Below are 21,007 nucleotides of genomic sequence, written 5' to 3'. Positions count from 1 at the left end.
CCGCCGGGAGACCGCACGCCTCCGTGCTCACCTCACACCGCGGGGCCCGGGCTCCGAAGCGAGGGCTGCAGCGCCGGCCGCGTACGGCCGCGGGTCCGCCAGGTAAAGCGAGCGAGCGAGGACCGCCGGCGCGCGCCCCGGAGCGACCGCGAGCTTCCCCGAGCGTCGGGGCGCGCGGCCCGGGGAACGCGCACGCGCGCGCGCGCACGGCGCAGGCGCGCTGCGCACGCGCGGCCGAGCGCTCCCATTTTGAGCCCCGCCGCGCGGGGCCGACTGCGCGCGTTGGGGTGTTCTCCGCCTCGCGCCCTGGGTGTTGCCTCGCGCCGGGCTAGGCCCGCGGAGTCGTTCACGGCTCTGCAAGCGTCGGTGTTAAATGCGCTCAGCCCTGTTTGCAAAGCTCTCTCCCCTCTCCGGCTGAGACGGCGCGGGGACTCTCATCACCCCAAGCCTATGATGCTGGTTTGGCAAGACCGCCAAAACCTGCTCTGAGAAGGAAAGTGGGAGCGTGGGAGCCGGGCATTGGAGGTGGTCGAGAGGCAGGTCCCCGAGTGCTGCGGGTGGCACTGCGCGCAGGGAGCGGTCGGCAACGGGCATGGTGCAGAGCTCCACGCCGACAGCAGCAGGCAGGGCACCTGGCACGGTACAGAGCCTCTCTGCCCAGACCTTCGGGAACAGGTGCAGATTGTGGGTATTGACCGCACTCCCCACCTTTTTGCTCCTTAGAAAATGCTTCCCTTCTCTTTTTCTACATAAACAATTTTGGGGCTAAACATGTCCTTAGAGATCATCTAAACCCAACCTCGTTTTTCAGACGAGGAAAAACGCCCAGGAAGATTAAATGACTCGCCCAAAGCCACGCAGCGTCTTCGCGACGGTCTACGTTCATTCAAGGCTAAAGCTGTTGTACCCACTGTTCTTGCTCTTCCTTTTCCTCCCTTTCAACCTGACTTCAGAGGCATCATTTTGTTCTCTTGGTAACACAGGAATGCGAATGTCCCGAACACTACCCAAGTGCACACTTAAAAATGGTTAAAATGGTAAATTGTATGTTATGTGTATTTTACCACAGCTCAATAAATGTTAAATAAATATTGACTACTAAGCTTAGACAGCCATAAGTATAGTTTAACATCAAAAGATGAGCTATGGGCTCTAACCGGTTTGGCTCAGTGGACGGAGCGTTGGCCTGCGGACTGAAGGTCCCGGGATCCATTCAGGTCAAGGGCACACACCTTGGTTGCAGGCTCAATCTCAATCCCGGCACTGCAGCGCCTGTGATGTTTCTCTCTCTCTCTCCCCCCGCCCCCCCCCTCCCTTACACTCCCTCTAAAAATCAATGGGAAAATATCCTCTGGTGAGGATTAAGAAACAAAAAAACCTAAAAACGTGAGTTTTGGGGAAAAGCATAATAAATGAGATATAAATGACATTTTCAATTTTCCTAATAAGCACATTCTTGTGCAGTACCATTTAAAAAATATAATGTTGATCCTTAGGCTGCTTATAAGCAAGCCAATGTGTCTTGTGGAGCCAACACTGCTTTTACTGAGGGTCATTAGGAGGCAAATATCATATGTGAAAAACTGTGTGTGCCTGCTTTATATACAGGGATGCCCCCAAAATGTGTACACACTTTAACAGCTGGTAGCTAAATTTTGAAGATGAAATGTATTCTAATAAAACATTGCATTTATTATTATTCAAAGTGTGTGTATATATTTTTTGGGACACCCTATATTTCAAGATTCCTTGTATTTGCAGAGCCTGTGGAGATGTGCAGCTATATGAATTTCTATGCAATTTACACAGTGTCCTTTGAAAACTGTCAGGGGTAGGACATATCATAGTTCACAAGGGGAGGTAGAAAAGATGTAGAAATTATCACTGAATGTATCAACATGACTAAATCTCAGAAATATAACAGTGAAACAAGCAAATTACAAGCTATGTAAATTATTTTACCTGTTTATATTACACCTAGCCATATTGTTTATGAGGATATATATGTATGTATATTGTATTAAAAAAGGGACAAGTAGGTTACACACCAATTTCTCAGTGTTGCCCTCTAGGGCAAGCCAGGAGGGAAATGAGATCTGGAAAGTGTACAAAAAAGGTTTCAACTATTAATCACACACAGGAAACAAAAATGTTAATTTTTTTTTTTAAATCTTGGTGGGACTACCAGGGTTTTTCTTATGCACATCTCTAAGCTTTATGTTTGAAATATTTCATTTAAGAGTAATGTTAAAGTTTTGTGGACATTGGGCTGGCATGCTTACTATGAGGACAGGGTGAATGGTGTCCTTCAGGCTGTGGGGAGGGGGGATTAGCAGTTAGACTGATGAGATGCTGGAGAAGGGGAGGCTCAGAGGGTACTAGTTAAGAGGATAGACTGAAGGAACCTTATTTTCAGGGATAAAAATCTTAAAACCCAACAGGGATAAAGTGCAACGCTCTCTTTTATCCCATCTCTCTTTCATTCCATGTTGTAACCACCAATAGAGAGGCTTTAATGAGCGGGCACTTCACAGAGAGACAGCTCTCTCACAGTATGTTGTTAAAACTGGTCTCTTTCTGGATGAACTCGTTTTGAAACCATAAACGTTAACTGGTAATTTAGTGCTGCATTTACATACCTCCCCTAGGCCACCCTCCACCACCTAAGGCTTTGTTTATTCATATACATACAACCTGGTCATGTGAAAAAAACCACTAGTCTGGAATTCAGACTACCTAGGTTCTAATTTCAGTTTAGCCACTTACAGGTCCTTAGTTAACTCAAGGAAATCCATCTTTATGAGCTTCGTGTTTTGGTTTCTGTTTAAATTAGAGATATACAAATACTGCCTATTTTAAAACTGTGAAACACAATGCAAACGTAGGGTTTACAGTTGTTTACGTTGGAGGAGAGTATATTCTTATCTATTTTCGTGAGGAAAGTCTTTTTTGCTTGCGGGGGGGGGGGGAGATGTTTTTGTTTTGTTTTTGTTAGCTGCTGTGCATAAGAATTCCTTTACATTTACTAAGGAGCTCCGTCCAGAAATTTTGAATTTTGGGTGATTCTCCAGCACTTTATACTGGTAGTTCTATCACAGCAGTTATCACTGGGGGCCTCACATTATTTACCCTTTGTATTTTCCAGTCTTCCTCATTAGATTCTTTTTTTATCCTTGCATTCTCACTCTGCCCCTGATTACATGGTGGGTGCTCAAAACATTTAATTAAATTAGACCGAATTGTAAAATTTCCCACGTTTGGAATTATTCTTATTAAGGCATGCCATCTGCTGGTTCCGGGACGTATCTGTCAGGCAGCCTGAATTCCTTTAATAATCCGATCAATTAACATTCCTGTTGAAGCATTTGTGAGTTTGTGTGTTAGGCAATTTTCCCACGTCCTTCCACTTCCTGTCGTAGGTGCCATTCTGTATTGAGCCAGTCGGGAATTCTTTTTCCTCCAACCCTCTTTTACCTGTTGGCCACTCTTAAAACCCGGAAAAACGGAGTTTATATTTCGGAGCCTCGGAGTGACCAGAGCAATATAATTGGGCATGTTCAGGAGGTTGGCCTGATTTGGGAAACAAATGTGTCTTGAATGAGAGCTTTCAATGCTGCTTGTTTCCGGAATTGGCTGCATCTATCTTTCTCTGCATTATATTGGGAGATGGCGCCCCCTCCCACCTTCTTGGCACGCTCACTTTTTCGTTGTATCCGTGTGCCTAATTTTGGAGCCAGCCCTCCTGGATCTCCTGGCCAATCAAGAGACCACACATTGTTGCCTAAGAGACCCCGGATGCCAGCGAAAGGATTTATAGATGATGATTGGACTAATGGAAGCTGGAGGGTGGGGGCTGGGCAAAGTCAAAGAAAAAAAGCAGCTATGGCAACACCAGCGCTTGAGGCTTGACGAGGGAGTCCAGCTAAAAGAGGTGAGGCAGTGGGTAGTGCATGAAAAAGATGGAGACTCTCTTTGCAGAGCTCCACTCGCAGGTCCGCCTGGGCCTCTCACAAGCCTTGTCAGTGCTCCTGGGGATTGCATTTTGCTCCGTTTCAGCTGCAGTTAAAATGCCAGATGCTTCATACGGAGAAAATTAACAACAAATAGTAATTTCTTTTCCTATCAAGAACCAGCTCTTTTTATTGTATTATGGTTTTTGCTTTCTAATTAGTTGACTATAAAATGAATTAGTATTTAAATCTAACCATACCCTATTGCCTGATACTTTCCTGATAATATCTGAGGTTCTCTTCTCTAATGATACTGCTGTGTACACAATGAGTGACTTGTGTGTTAGCAGAGAAACTCAATTCTATTCTGCTCTGTCAACTCCAAATAAAAACTTGATAATCCTGAGTATAATCCCAGCGCTCAGTTCATAATATTCTGAGTTTCGCCCTATATTTTCACTAGTTTTAATCCTTAAACTGTGCCCTCCACTGTTGCATTCATTCATTCAGCTGATTTAACAAATATTTATTGAGCATTTATTATGTACTATGAGATTGAGATTCAAATGAACAGTCTTGGAGAACCACATAAGCAAAGAAACATCAAAATTTCATATTGTTTTCTCAGAGGGATTGGAAGTTCGTGCATCTGAGCAGATAGTGTATGAAGGGAGAGACAGGAGAATGAGGCTCAAAAGGTAGATTGAGGTAAATTCATAGTGGACCTAGACTTGCATGCTAAGAAATCTGGATATTCTGTATCCATTAGCAAGCCTCTGAAGGTTTTTCAGCTGAAAAGGGACATGATTAAATAACTTGTCTTAAAAAAAAACACACAAATAAACAAAACAAAAAAACCCTCCCTAAGTAGAATGGTGGTCACCAGAGGTGGAATGGAGTGTGTGTGTGTGTGTGTGTGTGTGTGTGTGTGTGTGTGGCGGGGCGGGGGTTGGGGGGTGGGGGGAGAGAGAAAATATCGATCAAAGGGTACAAGCTTTCAGTTATAAGATGAATAAGTTCTGGAGACCTAATATATAGCATGGTGACTATAGATAATATAATGTATGTTTGAAATTTACTAAGAAAGTAGATCTTTTTTTTAAAATATATTTTATTGATTTTTTACAGAGAGGAAGAGAGAGAGATAGAGAGTTAGAAACATCGATGAGAGAGAAACATCGATCAGTTGCCTCCTGCACATCCCCCACTGGGGAAGTGCCCACAACCCAGGCACATGCCCTTGACCGGAACCGAACCCGGGACCCTTCAGTCCGCAAGCCGACACTCCATCCACTGAGCCAAACCGGTTTTGGCAGAAAGTAGATCTTAAGTGTTCACAACACACACACACACACACACACACACACACACACCTACTTCATACTGAGAAAATTAACATGGTAATAATTAAATAGTTTGAGTGTTCATTTCACAATGTATACATATACCAAAACATCACCTTGTACACTTCAAGTATATATAATTTTTATTTGTCAAAGAGGAAACTATCTAATAGTGGACTATAAGCTCCATTAAAGTAGAAACTCATACCTTTATACCTCTAATACAGGCCTAACAGGTCCTACGCAAAGTTGAGTAATGGTGACAGTATGAAAAATGACTTGGAAGATGGAATTAGAGATGTGTGGCCCCTGGAACTTTACCGGAGGATCCATCCTTGCTGTTAAACATGGAAATAGAACCATACGTTGGGGGCTAAGGCCATAGGTCCTCTTTCTTCCTTTTTGTTCCAAAGAAAAATTAAAAGTAAACATTCAGGAACAGCCATGAAGGAGGAAAGAGGTCACAAAAATAGCACCAGCAAGCTTTAGATGTGGAAGGAGGGGGAAAAACTTGCTTTGTCTTGTTGATGGAGTGGGGGCAATTATTTTTGTGTATGTTATCTAAAAGCGTCTGTCTTTATAATAGCCCTGAGTGGTCTATACCGTGAACATGTGTGTGCATGCAGATATGCACACTGCCTATTTTCTGGTATGAAGAGAGGAGGAAAATTGTGAAAGAATGATGACAAAAGACAGGGTAGGACACCCCATTTTCATGCTTCAGCAGGACTGTATTACCAAGAGGGCTGTTTCTCCTGGCCAGGCCCACCTCCTGAATACCAATTTCCCTCAGGCTGATTTGAAGAAAGCCTTGTTCAAATAATTTCTAGCTTTGAGGAACCAGGGGAAAAAAACAATCAGTGCGGAGCCTTGGGAAGGTCCTAGAAAAGCTCCTTTGTCCTAATTCAAAATTTTTGCCTAGCTTTTTTCCTATACAAAGTGGGAAGAGAGAGAGTTTCTTGGCTTACAGCAGGAGTTTTTAACCTGGGGTAAGCAAAATTTTATGTTCATGTGCATTTTTCTAGGGAGAAAATTCATCGCTTTCATCACATTCTCAGTTATTTGACCCTCAAAGAAAAATTAAAGACACCTGGTTTAATAAGAAGGAAGGTCAAATGTAGATAAATAGCAACAACGACAAAAAAGAAATATGTAGTTTTTAACTAGGCAGATCTAGACTCGGTGACCATGCTTTGTATCTGTAATTTGCCTACTCACATGTACTTTTATAGCTGCCAATTAATAATACTGCAATGAAGTCATTTCTTATGCCTTTTGCAACTTAGCCAAATAGGTGTGACTTAGATAATTGGCTGTTAGGGGGCTGAGAAGGATGTGAGGGTTGATCTGAGCCCCCTTTGTCCCAGTGGTATGATGGCAGCAGGTAACTGCAGGAAGGTATTGTCTAATGACGCCACTGAGGTTCGAAAACAGTGGCTTTATCTTCACCTACAACTTAAGCCTGAGAGATAGTATTACATGTCTAGTGAAAGCCTCAAAAATTTCAGATCTAGCATTTGGGGGAACTCCATATAAGCCTAAAACGGATGATTGTTGTTGTTTTTTAATTGTCCAGTATTTGCTGCTATAGAATAATTTTTGGAACCCATAGACCAGACAGACAAGCCCTGATCCCTTTAGTCATCACCACTGCCTTTCAACATGAAGCCCACCTTCAGAGAGGAAGGAGGGCGGACACATGGAGGATATACATTGACACTAGCATCAATCTGCTGTAACTGTTTTCCACCTTAAGATATTTGGTCATGGCCCTCTAAAGGACAGGTATTTAGGCACTCTGTGAACGATTGTGAATGATAGGAAGTTCTAAGAAAGACTGCAAGGATGTCACTACTTATTGAGGCCTCCTATCTGTCAGGCAGTCTGCTGGATCCTTATTCTGTAATATTCACAGAGGCAGTTGAGTATAGATCATGGGTGGGGAATGTCCAGTCCAAGGGCCATATAAGGCCCGTGAAATCATTTGGTCTGGCCCTGCTAAGGCATTAGGGCTGAGTTCATTAAATGTTTGACCAAATACAGCAGGCTAATTTTTAAGTCAATCATTTTGTATGGCCCACAAATGATATTATAAATATCCAGCCCTTCCTGGTTTGGTTCAGTGGATAGTGCTTTGGCCTACAGACTGAAGGGTCCCAGGTTCGATTCCAGTCAAGGGAACATGCCTGGTAGGGAGCATGCAGGAGGCAGCTGATCAATGATTCTCTCTCATCATTGATGTTTCTATCTCTCTCTCCTCTCCCTAATAAATAAAAATGTATTTTAAAAAATAAATTAAAATGTATTTTTTAAAAATAAAATAAATATCCCAATGGCCCTTGGCAGAAAAAAGGCCCACACCCCTGGTGTAGACATATATATACAGTCTCATTTGACAAATGAGGAAACTGAAGCTCAGGTAGATTAAATAACTTGCAAAAAGTTATACAGTTACTAAGTTGTAGAACCAGGATCAAACCCATATGAGGTAAACATTTTTGGTTGTAAATAATAGAAACAGATTTTAGCTAATGTAAGCAAAAGAGGAAGTTTATTGCAAGGATGTCATGTGGCTCACGAAATGGACAAGGCCAGAGGCTTCTGAGGGATGAGGCAGCAGGAACAGCCTAGCAGAGTACCAGTGCTACTTTGAATGCCCACCTCTGCTGTCAAGTAAGGATAAGCCAGCGTCAATATCAACTGGACTAGCTCCGTCTTGTAACCAGGGAAGGGGAGGCCACTTTGATTAACCAACCCAGCAAAACTCTAAACAATGAGGGAAAGGCAATTCCTCATGGAAATTATAGTGCTTTCATCAAATGAAGGCAAATATATACTGGGCATTGAAAAACAGCACATTTCCCTGAATAAACTCAAAACGGTCCATCTCCAAATGCTTAGAGTTGTATATTACATCACTCGACTTCTTAAATATGGTATCAAGGTAGAACCCTTGTTATTTAGATGTCAGAAAGTTGAAAGGGGAGGTAGACAATCACACGGGACAAGGGTGGAGTGTTTCATATTGCACTATGATTTTATAAATTAAAATACCTCTTCTTTCCAAGCCAATATGGTATATTCTTAGCTAGGAGTGATTCTTGATTTCCCTCTGTGGTCCAATGAAAATAGAGTTAAATAGACTTGAGTCTGATTTCCAGTTCCAGTCTGTATAATTTTGGGCAGAGCGTGTCATGAACTTTAGATTGTTATGAACTTCAATTGAGCATACATAGAAAGTACTCCCAGCAAGTGTTCTTCCCTTCAATCCCTTCTCTCAACATAATAAAAGATTGTATGGTATTGGTATTTTTAGTAGTGTGAGAAGATATGTTTCATTTCTTCTGATAGGTATAGTTTTTCTTATAGAAGAATACCCAGTTATTTCATGATGGCATTTGCACCTCCAAAAAGCACGGATGGTCCCAAAATGCAGACAAAGATGAGTACCTGGACACCCTTAAACCATAAGCTTTTGAATGATCGGGTAAGTTACCAGATCTATTTTATTAGTTGCATTCATGCCTCAAAGGAGGAAAAAAGTATTGCCCTGGCCAGGTAGCTCAGTTGGAGCATCATCCTGATATGCCAAGATTGTGGGTTTGATCCCCGGTCAGGGCACATAAAAGAATCAACCAATGAATATATAAATAAGTGGGACAACAAATCTCAATCTCTCTCTCTCTCTCTCTCTCTTTCTCTCTCTCTCTCTCTCTCTCTCCCCCCTTTCCCTTTATCCCTCCCCCTCTTTCCCCCTTCCTCTTTCTCTAAATTACCCTAGCCAGTTTGGCTCAGTGGATAGAGCATCAGCCTGCAGACTGAAGGGTCCCAGGTTTGATTCTGGTCAAGGGTGCATGCCCGGGTTTTGGGCTCAAGGGGGCGTACAGGAGACAGCCAATCAATGATTCTCTCTCATCATTGATGTTTCTATCTCTCTCTCCCTTTCCCTTTTTCTCTGAAATCAATAAAAAATATTTTTAAAAAGTCAATTAAAATATAAATAAATAAAAGTATTAAAAGTTTGAATATCAAAATACGAATACCAATTGTTTAGGAATGTAATGGATGAAAAAAAATGAAGACTTTGTTTTTCAAAAATTTTTATTGAGCCCTTGCTATGTGGACAAGGCTGGCAATAGACACAGAGTCCCTACCTGCGATGAAAATTTCTTAGATTTGTTCTTTCCTCTAGTCCAGTGGTTCTCAACCTTCTGGCCCTTTAAATACAGTTCCTCACGTTGTGACCCAACCATAAAATTATTTTCGTTGCTACTTCATAACTGTAATGTTGCTACTGTTATGAATCGTAATGTAAATATCTGATATGCAGGATGGTCTTAGGCGACCCCTGTGAAAGGGTTGTTCGACTGCCAAAGGGGTCGCGACTCACAGGTTGAGAACCGCTGCTCTAGTCACTGCTCCTCTCTCTTACTCCAAATGCTTTTTTTCTTCTATCACTGGTTCTCTGCTGGAACCACTGGAGAGGAGAGGGTAGGCTATGAGAGAGGAGAGGGTGGTCTATGAAGAATTTCCCCAAAACACATTTTCTTGCTACAGTTGCAGTTACTGGATAATGCTGGACATTTAACCAAATAAATAAAATGAATAAATCTCATCCCATTACTCACATGACTCAGTTTCTCCTAAGAACTTATTTATGACTTGCATTCTGGGGAGGCACTATTAGAATACACCAAACAAAGGATTGCAAGGGGGTGGGGGGAGCTGAATATCATGCCCGGTATTGGGGCATGCCAATCTCTGGGGATTTCTGTTCCTGCTTCAGGTAGGGGCAGAATTTACCAACAGGTCTGTGAGCTCCTATTATCAGTACAGGTGACTTGACCAACACATGTTTGAACTGTGCAGGTCCATTTATACATGGATTTTCGACTGTAGGGGGTCAGTGTCCCTAACCCCCTCATTGTTCTAGGAGCAACTATTACTATTACTAGTTGGCAGTAAAAGCAGCAAAACTGTCCTCATTATCTTGCTCCTACACATTAGTTCCTTCCCCTCGTGAAGCACCAAGTCCCACTTCGCTCCAAGTCACTTAAGCCAGACCTCTTCCTTCTCTCTGTTGGTCTGGAATTTGGTTTCCCCCAATTTACAAGCTAATAACTTAGCCTGTTATTTATGGCATAGAAGACACTACAGTTTCATAGTAAAAGATGCAAAAGTCTGGGGTCAGAGACTAAGAACTTTATCACTCACAGTGAAGCATGAGCATGTTTGTGACGGTTCTCCTTGCCTGCCTTGTCTGACAGGAGCGATGCAGAGGGCCCAGGTAAATACTACACACACCTTGGGTTTGTGTCACAGCTGAGGAGCTCTGAGGCCAGAGAATCCACTGATTTTATAGTAAACAAGCCTGCTGTTGGTCCCAAAGGGAGAGAGTACTGCATTACTCAAGTTTGCCTTCCTATAAACAAAACTTGGAGAAATGGCGGTCAGGGCCTTGCATTCTTGATATTCCAAGACATTTAGGAGTGTGAGAGGCCCAGGGAGGCGTGTCTTCCAGCTCCCTTCCACCTCCATATCCAATTCATTTTCAAGTTCTAGGAGCCTTACTCCTAGAGCTCATCACCCAGGCTCCTTTTCTCCATTTACGTATATCTCCAGCTCCACATTCTCAGTTCACACTCTCATCACCCTTTGCCTGGTGCATTGCAATAACCCCCTAACAGGTTTCACTGCCTCTCTCCCTATTAATCCATTTTCTATTTTGATCCCAGAATAATATTTCTAAAATACTAATCTAATCCTGTTACGTAAAACTAATAAAAGGCCCCACTCTGAAGGGTAAATTCCAAACCCCCATGCATAGCATTGAGGGCCCCTCATGAGTTGGCCTCAGCCAGCCGCCCAGTTCCAACCCCTGCCACAGCTTCCTCTCATCCTATATCCAGGCCACCTGAGTGGCCCCCAGGTAAGCCATCTCTCTCACACCTCCACACCTTTGCATATACTCTCCTCATTGCCTTCTGGGAGAGTCAATCAAATATCATTTTCTCTGGGAAGCCTCTTCCTGCTTGCTTTTCTTTGCTCTCATCACTTTTTCCGACCAATGTGTCAGGAGTTGAGGTTCTATCTTTTCTCTCTGTCTCCAGTGCCTGCTATGGTTCCTGAAGCACAAGACATGGGGTCACCCTGGAAGCTCCCTCCATTGACTCTCACCTTCTTGTGTCTGTATCCCTCCTTCCTTAGCCTGGATTTGACCCTTTGCCTCTCTGAACCTAAAAGAAATGCTGTTCCAATAATTTCCCCCATGACTGGAGCACCTTACCTTCTCTGGTCTTTACTGTCCTCCTTTATGAAATGATTAGGTTGGATCAGATGACCTTGAAGATCCCTTTCAGGCCTAGCATTCTGCCTGCATGAAAGGAATTAAAAATAGACGCCAAGCCCTGACTGGCATGGGTCAGTGGTTATAGCGTTGGCCCTTGCAACGAAGGATCTTGGGTTCAATCCCCAGTCAAGAGCACTACCTAGGTTGCAGGTTAGATCCTCGCCCCAATCAGAGTGTGTGCAGGTGGCAACCAGTTGATGTGTCTCTCTCACATCAATGTCTCTCTCTCTCTCTCTCTCTCTCTCTCTCTCTCTCTCTCTCTCTTTCTCCTCTCCTCCCCCACTCCCTTCCAGTCTCTCTAAAAAAAACCCCACAAATCAATGGAAAAAATATCCTCGGGTGATATTCACAGCTGGTGATGTGAAAGTGTCCATACAATAATTTCAAGGGGTTTTCTACATTTATAAAACAGGGCACTTGTCACCAATGATCAGTGTGTAATTTTGAGGCCCTGTTTTTTGTTTTAATTTTCTTCTATTCTGTAGTAAAATGTGAAATATGTAACTATTCCAGACTAAAATAAGAGCCACAGGATTTTAACTTCATTGCAAGCTTAAAGCAGAAAGATTGAATTCAAATTGAGGTGCCTAGGAAAACAGCGTTATCAACATAGACAAATGTAACAGATTTCAAAATAATTCATGCACTGTGAATTTTGAGAGGAGGAATGTTTTGAAAGTATATGCATTTCTTGGCCATCTAGTATTTGAATTGAAAGTAACCAACATTTCTTTTGAGTATGGTTCACAGATGTAGTACAGTACATTTAAAAGGGTGTTCTGAGAGCCTAGCCAGTGTGGCTCATTAGTTGAGCATTGGCCTATGAACCAGGAGGTCACGGTTCGATACCTGGTGAGGGCACATGCCCAGGTTGCAGGCTCGACTCCTAGTGGGGGATGTGCAGGAGGCAGCCAATCAATGATTCTGATCATTGAGGTTTCTATCTCTCTCTCCCTTCCCTTCCTTTCTGAAATCAATAATTTTTTTTAAAGAAGGGTGTTTTGAGAAAAGCACCTAGTTACCATCAATCATCATTGAGGAGCCCCTAAATTTCTTATTCCCACACTGTAATGATGTCACACAGTGAAATATGTAACTGCAGTATCAATAGACTGAAATAACAACATGGGATTTTGATTTAACAGCAGGATCTAAGCAAATTGTGTTATAAATATTCTGCAAAGAAAGAAGATCCATTTTTATATTTCCATTTTGAATTGATACTTTGTTTTCCAGCTCTTTAAGATGCAGAACATGATTGCAAATCTTCGAAATGAAGACTTGCTCCAACCAGAGACTATAAGGCTCTGACTAAGGACTTGACAATTAACTAATTTGTCCCAAATTGTATTTCTTGTCAAGGGTAGAGTCAGAACCAGATTTCAACTCATTTAATGTTTTCACTCCCAATTCACTCCCGTCAGTTTCTACTTAGGTCTAGATGCCTTTTGATAAAAAACTGGATTTGCTTGACCCCTGCTTAGACTTGATCGTTGGCCCTTTAAAGACTCATTGTTTTAGCATGAAAAACATTGCTGAACAAAAAGCATTTATTTGAGCAAAAAGATTGCAATCTGATAGACACAGATTCAGGTAGCAACCCAAACTGCACTCTGGAGAGAGCAGGCAAAGGCAGGGTTTATTTAAAAAAAAAGAAGAAGAAGAAGAAGGAGAAGGAGAAGGAGAAGGAGAAGGAGAAGGAGAAGAAAAACACACACAAATCCACAAAATATAATTCTTTCATACAAATAAAGGATTGCTGGCTAGGTTCACAGGGATTGGTTAGTTCCAATATGTAAATGGGGGAAGCAGAAACGACAAGGAAGGAAATAAAGTCTACTAGTGTATGTGTCCAAGTAGCAATTGTTCCAAGATGTTTTCAGCTCCAGGATGCTTATAGCTCAGCCATGAGGTAGTTTAGCAACAGTTTTAGCAATATAAACGCAGCTCTGAGAACTGAGGCACAAGATGTTCATAAGCCTCAGTCCTTAATAGCCTCTGATTCTATTTTAAGTGACTCTCTTAGTGATCTTTATTTCATTTTATTTTCTCCATTATCCCTTGGACCCTGCTTAGGCTTGGTGGTTGGCCCTCTAAAAACTATTGTTTTAGCCTGAATAACACTCTCCACCTCCCACCCTACTCCCTTTCTGCTACTTCTTGCCGATTCTCCTGGCCCCTTCAAGTCAGTGCCCCTTTGTTTCCAATACTCCTGATTGTCACTGGCCACCATGATGGTCAGCCCATCCTCCTTTTGAAAGCCCAAAGCATGTCGAACTGGAAGTCAAGACAGGGAAGACCAAGGTTCTAGGGAGGAAACAAGAGTTGAACTGAACAGACAGTGTGGAAACCGTGATTTTTAAAAATCTGTAAGTGTAACCCCCTTTGGGCCGCTGGTTGACCTCTATAAAACAAGGAAATTGGGCAAAAAATATCTCTAGGATTTCTCTGAGCACTAAAATTCTATGACTTTCGAAGCTTTTTGCTGTTATTGTTCAATTAGCAAGTGTTTTTGGAGGGCCTGCCCTGTGGAGTATGTAGAGACAGTGGTTGTAATCTACATGGAAAGATAAAATGAACAGAAACAGCTAGAGAGCCATAGCAAACCCTGTAGAGACCAAGTGGAGCATGCGCAGTACATGGGATATGAGCTGGGAGGAGTTAGGTCACTGGGCATCAGAAAAGTGGTGGTGCTGACAATTGGGTTTGGGTGATAGATGACTGATTGGATTTGGTTAGAGGGAGGAGAAGAGTTCAGGAAATATTTGAAACCAGATTTTTGAATCTTCTGTATTCTATAGGTACGCTTCTGTTTTCACCTAGAAATTCTGAGTTTATTTGAGGGTCCTAGTAGCTCAGGTGGCAGTGAATTAGTGGGGAGGAGAGAAGGACATCCTTTTTCTTCTTTAATGTGCAAAGAAAGCCTACCTGTGATGTATGAGATTCTCCAACCAAGAGCAGAACTGACATTTCGCTGGCCTTGGGGTTGTGGTTGAACCAATTATTTCAGTCCTCATTTTGTACGCCCTTTGAAACTAGAGTTGAGAGTAAAAAAGGAAGAAAAGTGGGATTCATTAGAAGCATAAAGCCAACTCCTCGTCCTCCTCTACAAAAAGGGAAGAAATAGGCCTTAGTTACTCTTCTAGTAGGAAAGTTCTTGCAGTACCAGAGAATTTAGGTAATGCTAAGAGGAAGGGAAAAATGTTGATTCCAATTTTTTTATTTTAAATCATTTTTTTATTTTTCAATTACAGTTGACATACAGTAACATATTAGTTTCAAGTGTACACCCCATTAATTAGACATTATATAACTTACTAACTGATCATCCAAATAAATCTTACACCCTACATAGTTATTAGAATATTATGGACTATATTCCCTATGTGTATTTTACATGCAAATGACTATTCTGTAACAACCAATTTGTACTTCTTAATCCCTTTACCTTTTTCATCCATCCTCCCAAACCCCTTCCCATCTGGCAACCTTCAAAATGATTCCAATTTTGAAAGCTGACAGGGTGTATGTGTGGGAGTGAGAGAGACACTTACATCTGTTTATTACTTTTTCTTGTTTCCTCTCTCCATAGTTTCCTGCCAGACATTCTCACATTAGTGTTCCCTTCTTCACTCATTCAGATACACATATACTAGTCACTGATGCTCAGAAAAACACCTCTACATCAATAGCTAAATAATTCACATGTACCAATATATCCATAAGTATATTCATTGTCACTTTCATTGCCACATTCATTTAATCCATTAAACATGAGTACCTGTGATATCCTGTGTATAACACTCTATACTGGAGATGGAAAGATGAATAATACATGATTTCTGTCCTAAATACTATACAACAACAAACCTATACAGTTAAACACTGAGTTGTAAGCACAGAGATGCATAATAAGTACACGTAAACCTACTAATATGTGTGTACACTGACATCAAAATAGAGCTGCTTGTTCATAAATTTCATAAGTTCTCAAACTATTGATACTGAAATATTTGGGGGGAAGATCTCCATTTTACTGTGTTTTCTTTGACAGTTTTTTCATCTTTCAAATTCTGATGTTGATTTCACTTTACAGTTTCATTCTTTTAAAAAAATATATATATATTTGTATTGATTTTTTTTTAAGATAGAGAGAGGGAGAAGGAGAGAAACTTCAATGAGAGAGAAACATTGACCAGCTGCTTCCTGCACACCCCCTACTGGGGATTAAGCTTGCAACTGGGGCATGTGCCCTGTCTGGGAATCAAACCGGTGACCTCTCAGTGCATTGGACAATGCTCAACCAACTAAGCCACACTGGCCATGGCTCATTCTTTTCTAATTTCTTCTCTTTAAAAAAAGTATTACTTTTTTTTTTTTTTTTTTTAGTTCTCACCCAAGAATATGTTTATTGAGTTTAGAAAGAGAGGGAGGGAGAGAGAGTAAGAGAGAAAATTATTGTTTAATGTAAACAGATTTTCATTTTGAGATGATGAGAAAAACATTGATAGGTTGCCTCTCATATGTGGCTGGGTAAAATTATTACTTCTTTAAGATGAATTATTCCACATGCAGAAACTGATAAAAAAGATACCTTGCCCAAGTTAAAAACAAGTAAAGTACCTTCTCAAGAATGAAATCTTTTTATATTCAGTTGACACAATGAAAAGACTACTTATTTATAGATACTTTAATGCTATCTTTCTTGTAATGGGTATTTTGAGCCATGAATTATGAAATCATTCCATTATTTTTAATTTATTGTAGGTATTTGAAGAAAGAAGAGCTCTACTTGGAAAATGGGTAACCATTTAAAATATACTTACTTCTATATTTGAAACAGATAAATTATACTTGTATAATATGTTATGTTATCATAGAGCCCAAAGAATTCAGTTTAGATGTAAGGTAATCAGTGATGATTGCTCATAGCCTGAGAAGTTTTTTGGTACTTTATCAGTTATGGTTGTCAGGAAAATAGAAATTAGACCAGTTATTTTAATGGACATAATTAATGTTTTTAAATTTTTTATTTATTGATTTTAGAGAGGAAGAGGAAGGGAAAGAGAGAGAGAAACATCAATTTGCTGTTCCATTTATTTATGCATTCATTGGTTGCTTCTTATATGTTCTGGCAACCTTGGCATATCGGATGACACTCTAACCAACTCAGCTACCCAGCCAAGGCCCAGACATAATTACATTAAATAAATAGAACTGGTTAAACAAATACTGGAAAACAGAAAAGACAAAAAGGGAACACTGAGGTGCCATGGAAATAGAATTGCAAGAAATAGCTTTTTCCAGCTTTACTGATACCTCAGGAGTTCAGAAGAAGGACCCCGTGGGGCTGGGACCAGCCCTACAGGGGACCCAGACTTCGGAGGAACAAAGTAGATAGCAACCATCTGATTCCTATACATCTGAGGAAGTGTGATGGTTCTGGAAGTGTGGAAAAAATTAGACCCTGGAATTAACTTCTGCTGCCAGGGTCAAGAGTTAGGATGCTGCTGCCAGGAACAGCAAGGAAACAAAGAAGTAAGGCTCTTCTACCTTAGTTTCCCTCTAGTACCCTCTTCCCCATTGGCAACCTTTAACAGGGAGTCAGCTATCAAAGGAGAAATACGATTTATAGAGACACAGCCTTCTCTACTCACAAAGTAGAATACAGAAAGGTGAGTTTGGATCTGAGAGACAATAGCTTAATAACCAACACAGTTCAACCATTTGGCTACTTAGCATCCACATACATCCTTATTCAAGTTGTTACAGGAACAACTTTATGCTTTTATCTAGCAAGATACAACTATCCTTCATACAAATGAAGATTTTCTTACTCTCTCCTTAAAAGAGACACAAAATCCCAGTGGTCCTTGTCCATCCCTTGGTCATGATCAAAGTATCCATCTCTGGGCAATGTTTATTACTCATCAAATCACTCTGCAGTCCCATCTAATAGTCTCTACCACCCAGGAGAATTGAAAACATATGATCATGCAAAAATTTGTACACAAATCTTCATAGTAGCAAAAAACCATAAGCATCCAAATATCCGCATTGACTTATGAATGACTAAGCAAAAGGTAGTATATCCATACAGTGGAATATCATTCAGCCTTGAGAAAGAAGGAAATTTTATACAAGCTACAACATGAAATATGAATGCACTGTGGTAAGCGAAATAAGCCAGGCTCAAGAAGACAAATGTTGTTGTAGGATTCTACTTAGATGAAGTACCTAGAGTAGTCAGATTCATAGAGACAGAAAGTAGAAGAGAGGTTGCCAAAAGATGAGAAATTATTGTTTAATGTAAACAGATTTTCATTTTGAGACGATGAGAAAGTTCGGCAGAAGCATAGCGGTGATGGTTGCTTAACAATGTGAATGTACTTAATGCCACTAAACTTTACACTTAACAATGGTTAAATAGTAAATTTTATGTCGTGTATATTTTACCAAAAATTTAAAAAGCAAGGGTAAGAAAATGCAATAAAGTACTGATACATGGTACAACATGGATGAACCTTGAAAAATAGCATGCTAAGTGAAAGAAACCAGATACAGAGGCCACATAGTATATGATTCCACTTCTATGAAGAGTCCAGAAGGCAAATCCATGTTGTCAGAAATTAGGTTAATGGTTTCCAGGGGCTGGAGGACAAGGGGAAGAGGAATTGACTTTAATGGGTACAAGATTTCTTTTTGGGGTAATGAAAATGTTCTGGAATTAGATAGTAATGGCTATACAACCTTGTGAATATACTAAAAACTACTGAATTGTACACTCAAAACACTGAATTTTATGGCATGTGAATTATATCTCAATTTTAAAAATAAATTAGGATTCCTTTTAAAACCTATACTTGGATTTAATTCTTTTTTTTAAATACTTAATCTCTTATTTTAAAAAAATATATTTTATTGATTTTTTTACAGAGAGAAAGGGAGAGGGATAGAGAGTTAGATACATCAATGAGAGAGAAACATTGATCAGCTGCCTCCTGCACACCTCCTACTGGGGATGTGCCCGCAACCAAGGTACATGTCCTTGACCGGAACGGAACCTAAGACCTTTCAGTCCACAGGCCAATGCTCTGTCCACTGAGCCAAACCAGTTAGGGCAATCTTTTATTTTTTAATATGTTTTTATTGATTTTAGAGAGTAAGGAAGGGAAAGATAGAAACATCAATGAGAAAGAAATAGCAATCGGCTGCCTACCTCACATCCCGGGCTTATTGAGAATCAAGCTCACAACCTGGCATGTGCCTGGACTGGTAATAGAGCCATCGACCTTCTTGGTGCATGGGACAACACTCCACTGAGCCACACGGGCCAGGCTCTTTAACTCTTGATATATGTAATAAACTTGAAATATTCCATTTTTAAAGCATACAAAGCCTTCTTCCTTAAGGGACATCTTTAAACCAGAATATAACAGGTGATAGTATGTCCTTTCCTATGAGTTACTAAAACTCATTTTCCTAAGTATCATAATTTGTTCAGACTGCTATAACAAAATACATAGGCTTTTAAAGAACAAAAATTTATCTTTCAGAGTTCTAAAGGTTAGGAAGTCCAAGATCAAGGCCCTTGCAAATTCACTGTCTAGTAGTGAGATCCCACTTTCTGGTTCATAGACTATTGCCTTTTCACTGTAACTTGACATGGCTCAAGGAGTGAGGAATCTCTCTGGGGCCTCTTTTATAAGGACACTCATCCCATTCATGGGAGCCCCACCCTCATGACCTAATCACTTCTCAAAGGCCCCACCTCCTAATACCATCATCTTGGGGGTAGGTTTCAACATATGAATTTGGGGTTTGGCGGGACACAAACATTCAGTCCTTTGCACTAAAACTAGCATAAAAGTTTATTTCTTACTATTTTTGTTACCTTAGTTGGTCACCAGTTCTTTTCTGTGTTGGTCTACAAGCTTCAGCCTAAAGATATTTATTAACCAAAGCAGAAAAAAATATATATAATGTCTCTGGAAGGATTCATGAGAAAAGGGGCAACTGTGAGTCTGTGGCAGGGTGGAAGAGACTCTTTTTGCTGAATAGCTTTTCATACTTTTTGATATTTTTAACCATGTGAACATATTATCAATTCAAAATAATAATAAAACTTTACAAAATAAATCTACTAAAAATTAAGAAATGAAAAATATCAAAAATGTATGCCCAGCTGGAGTGGCTCAGTTTGTTGAGTGTTGTCCTGTGCACTGAAAGGTTACCAGTTCAATTCCCAGTCAGGGCACATACCTGGGTTGCAGGTTTGATCCCTAACCTCTCTCTCTCTCTCTCTCTCTCTCTCTCCCCCCAACTTGAGTGAAGATTTAAAAAAAAATACCAAAAATTTAAAATCTAGCTGAGTTTTTCTCATTCTATATATGTATGTTTTTAAATAGCTTTGCATCTGTGACCAACAACTTAAAAAGAGACTTATGTAGAATGACTATTTTTACACCAGCTATCATCCCACTTACTATTAGTGGAAATCACTAAATTAATATAACCAGGGCTAAAGTTCAGCCAGTATTTGATGTGGCTGACCAGCTTCTGTCTGTTTTGATTGGTTGATGGTATTGCTGATTATTACTAAATATTTTTAATATCACCCTGGATAAGGTCTTCAAACATTTTAAAAGATCTTATGTATTCTTTTTTTTTTACCATAACTAATAGAAATATACATTTGCAAATATCACTAATTATCTATCTTCTCCAATAGACTTATCCATAGCGAGCAAACATGGTTCTATCATGCTCTTTGTTATACATTCCTTGATACTACCAAATGAATAAATGATACTCACTGCTTTTTCTCTTTTGTCCAAAAACAAACTTATTCTTTAAATTTACAATATCATGTAGATTTTTTTGTTTGTGTGTTTCATAAACAACATAAGAGATTGATAACATTAGAAATATATTTTCCAAAAAAAGAAAGGTGAAATAAAGATAGGAATTTTTCTTTTTACTTAGCATTAGTTGGGATTTTCATGGAAATGATTGAGTATTGGTTTTAAAGCTCAAACTAGTTTTTAAAAGTCATTTTTAAAAACAATCTGGACATTGTGAGCTAAGATGTAATATGAATCCTATTTAATGATAGACAATCCAAGAGTATTTTCTGTTTGGCTGTTGAATGTCATTTTTGTTCACACATTTGCACATGGTCCTATCTGATGTTCTGTACAGTAACAAACAAAATGATTAAGAGAAACTTAAAAGCTCTTCTACTTTTACCGTTCCATGCTACTACTTAATCGCTTATAAAAAAAAAAAAAAGCTCATCTTTTAATCCGTTAGAAAAGACAGTTGCCTCTCAATCAACAGGAAATAACAGCAGAAGTATTTTAGTT

At 40.2% G+C, this 21,007-nt stretch overlaps 2 protein-coding genes across 2 annotated transcripts in view; one reads left to right on the top strand and one right to left on the bottom strand.

The window, feature by feature from the left end:
- FZD3 (frizzled class receptor 3) overlaps window positions 1–97 on the bottom strand; it is a 133,959-nt gene extending 133,862 nt beyond the window's left edge. Inside the window, exon 1 of the mRNA XM_081092871.1 lies at window positions 32–97. The gene's annotated coding sequence lies outside the window, so the exon portion shown is untranslated. The remainder of the gene's footprint in view (window positions 1–31) is intronic.
- Window positions 98–3,795: 3,698 nt separating this feature from the next.
- Window positions 3,796–21,007, top strand: part of FBXO16 (F-box protein 16) — a gene marked incomplete at its 5' end in the record, with an annotated part of 48,021 nt that continues 30,809 nt past the window's right edge. The window contains 4 exon segments of the mRNA XM_081092886.1: window positions 3,796–3,840; window positions 3,843–3,881; window positions 3,884–3,931; window positions 16,410–16,445. Coding sequence (XP_080949012.1) covers window positions 3,796–3,840; window positions 3,843–3,881; window positions 3,884–3,931; window positions 16,410–16,445 — 168 coding nt within the window.

Source organism: Myotis nattereri (assembly GCF_964212035.1).
Source record: "Myotis nattereri genome assembly, chromosome: 5".
NCBI classification, from domain to species: domain Eukaryota; kingdom Metazoa; phylum Chordata; class Mammalia; order Chiroptera; family Vespertilionidae; genus Myotis; species Myotis nattereri.
Note: the sequence above shows the minus strand (reverse complement) of the source record. Positions and strands in the feature narration are given on the sequence as shown.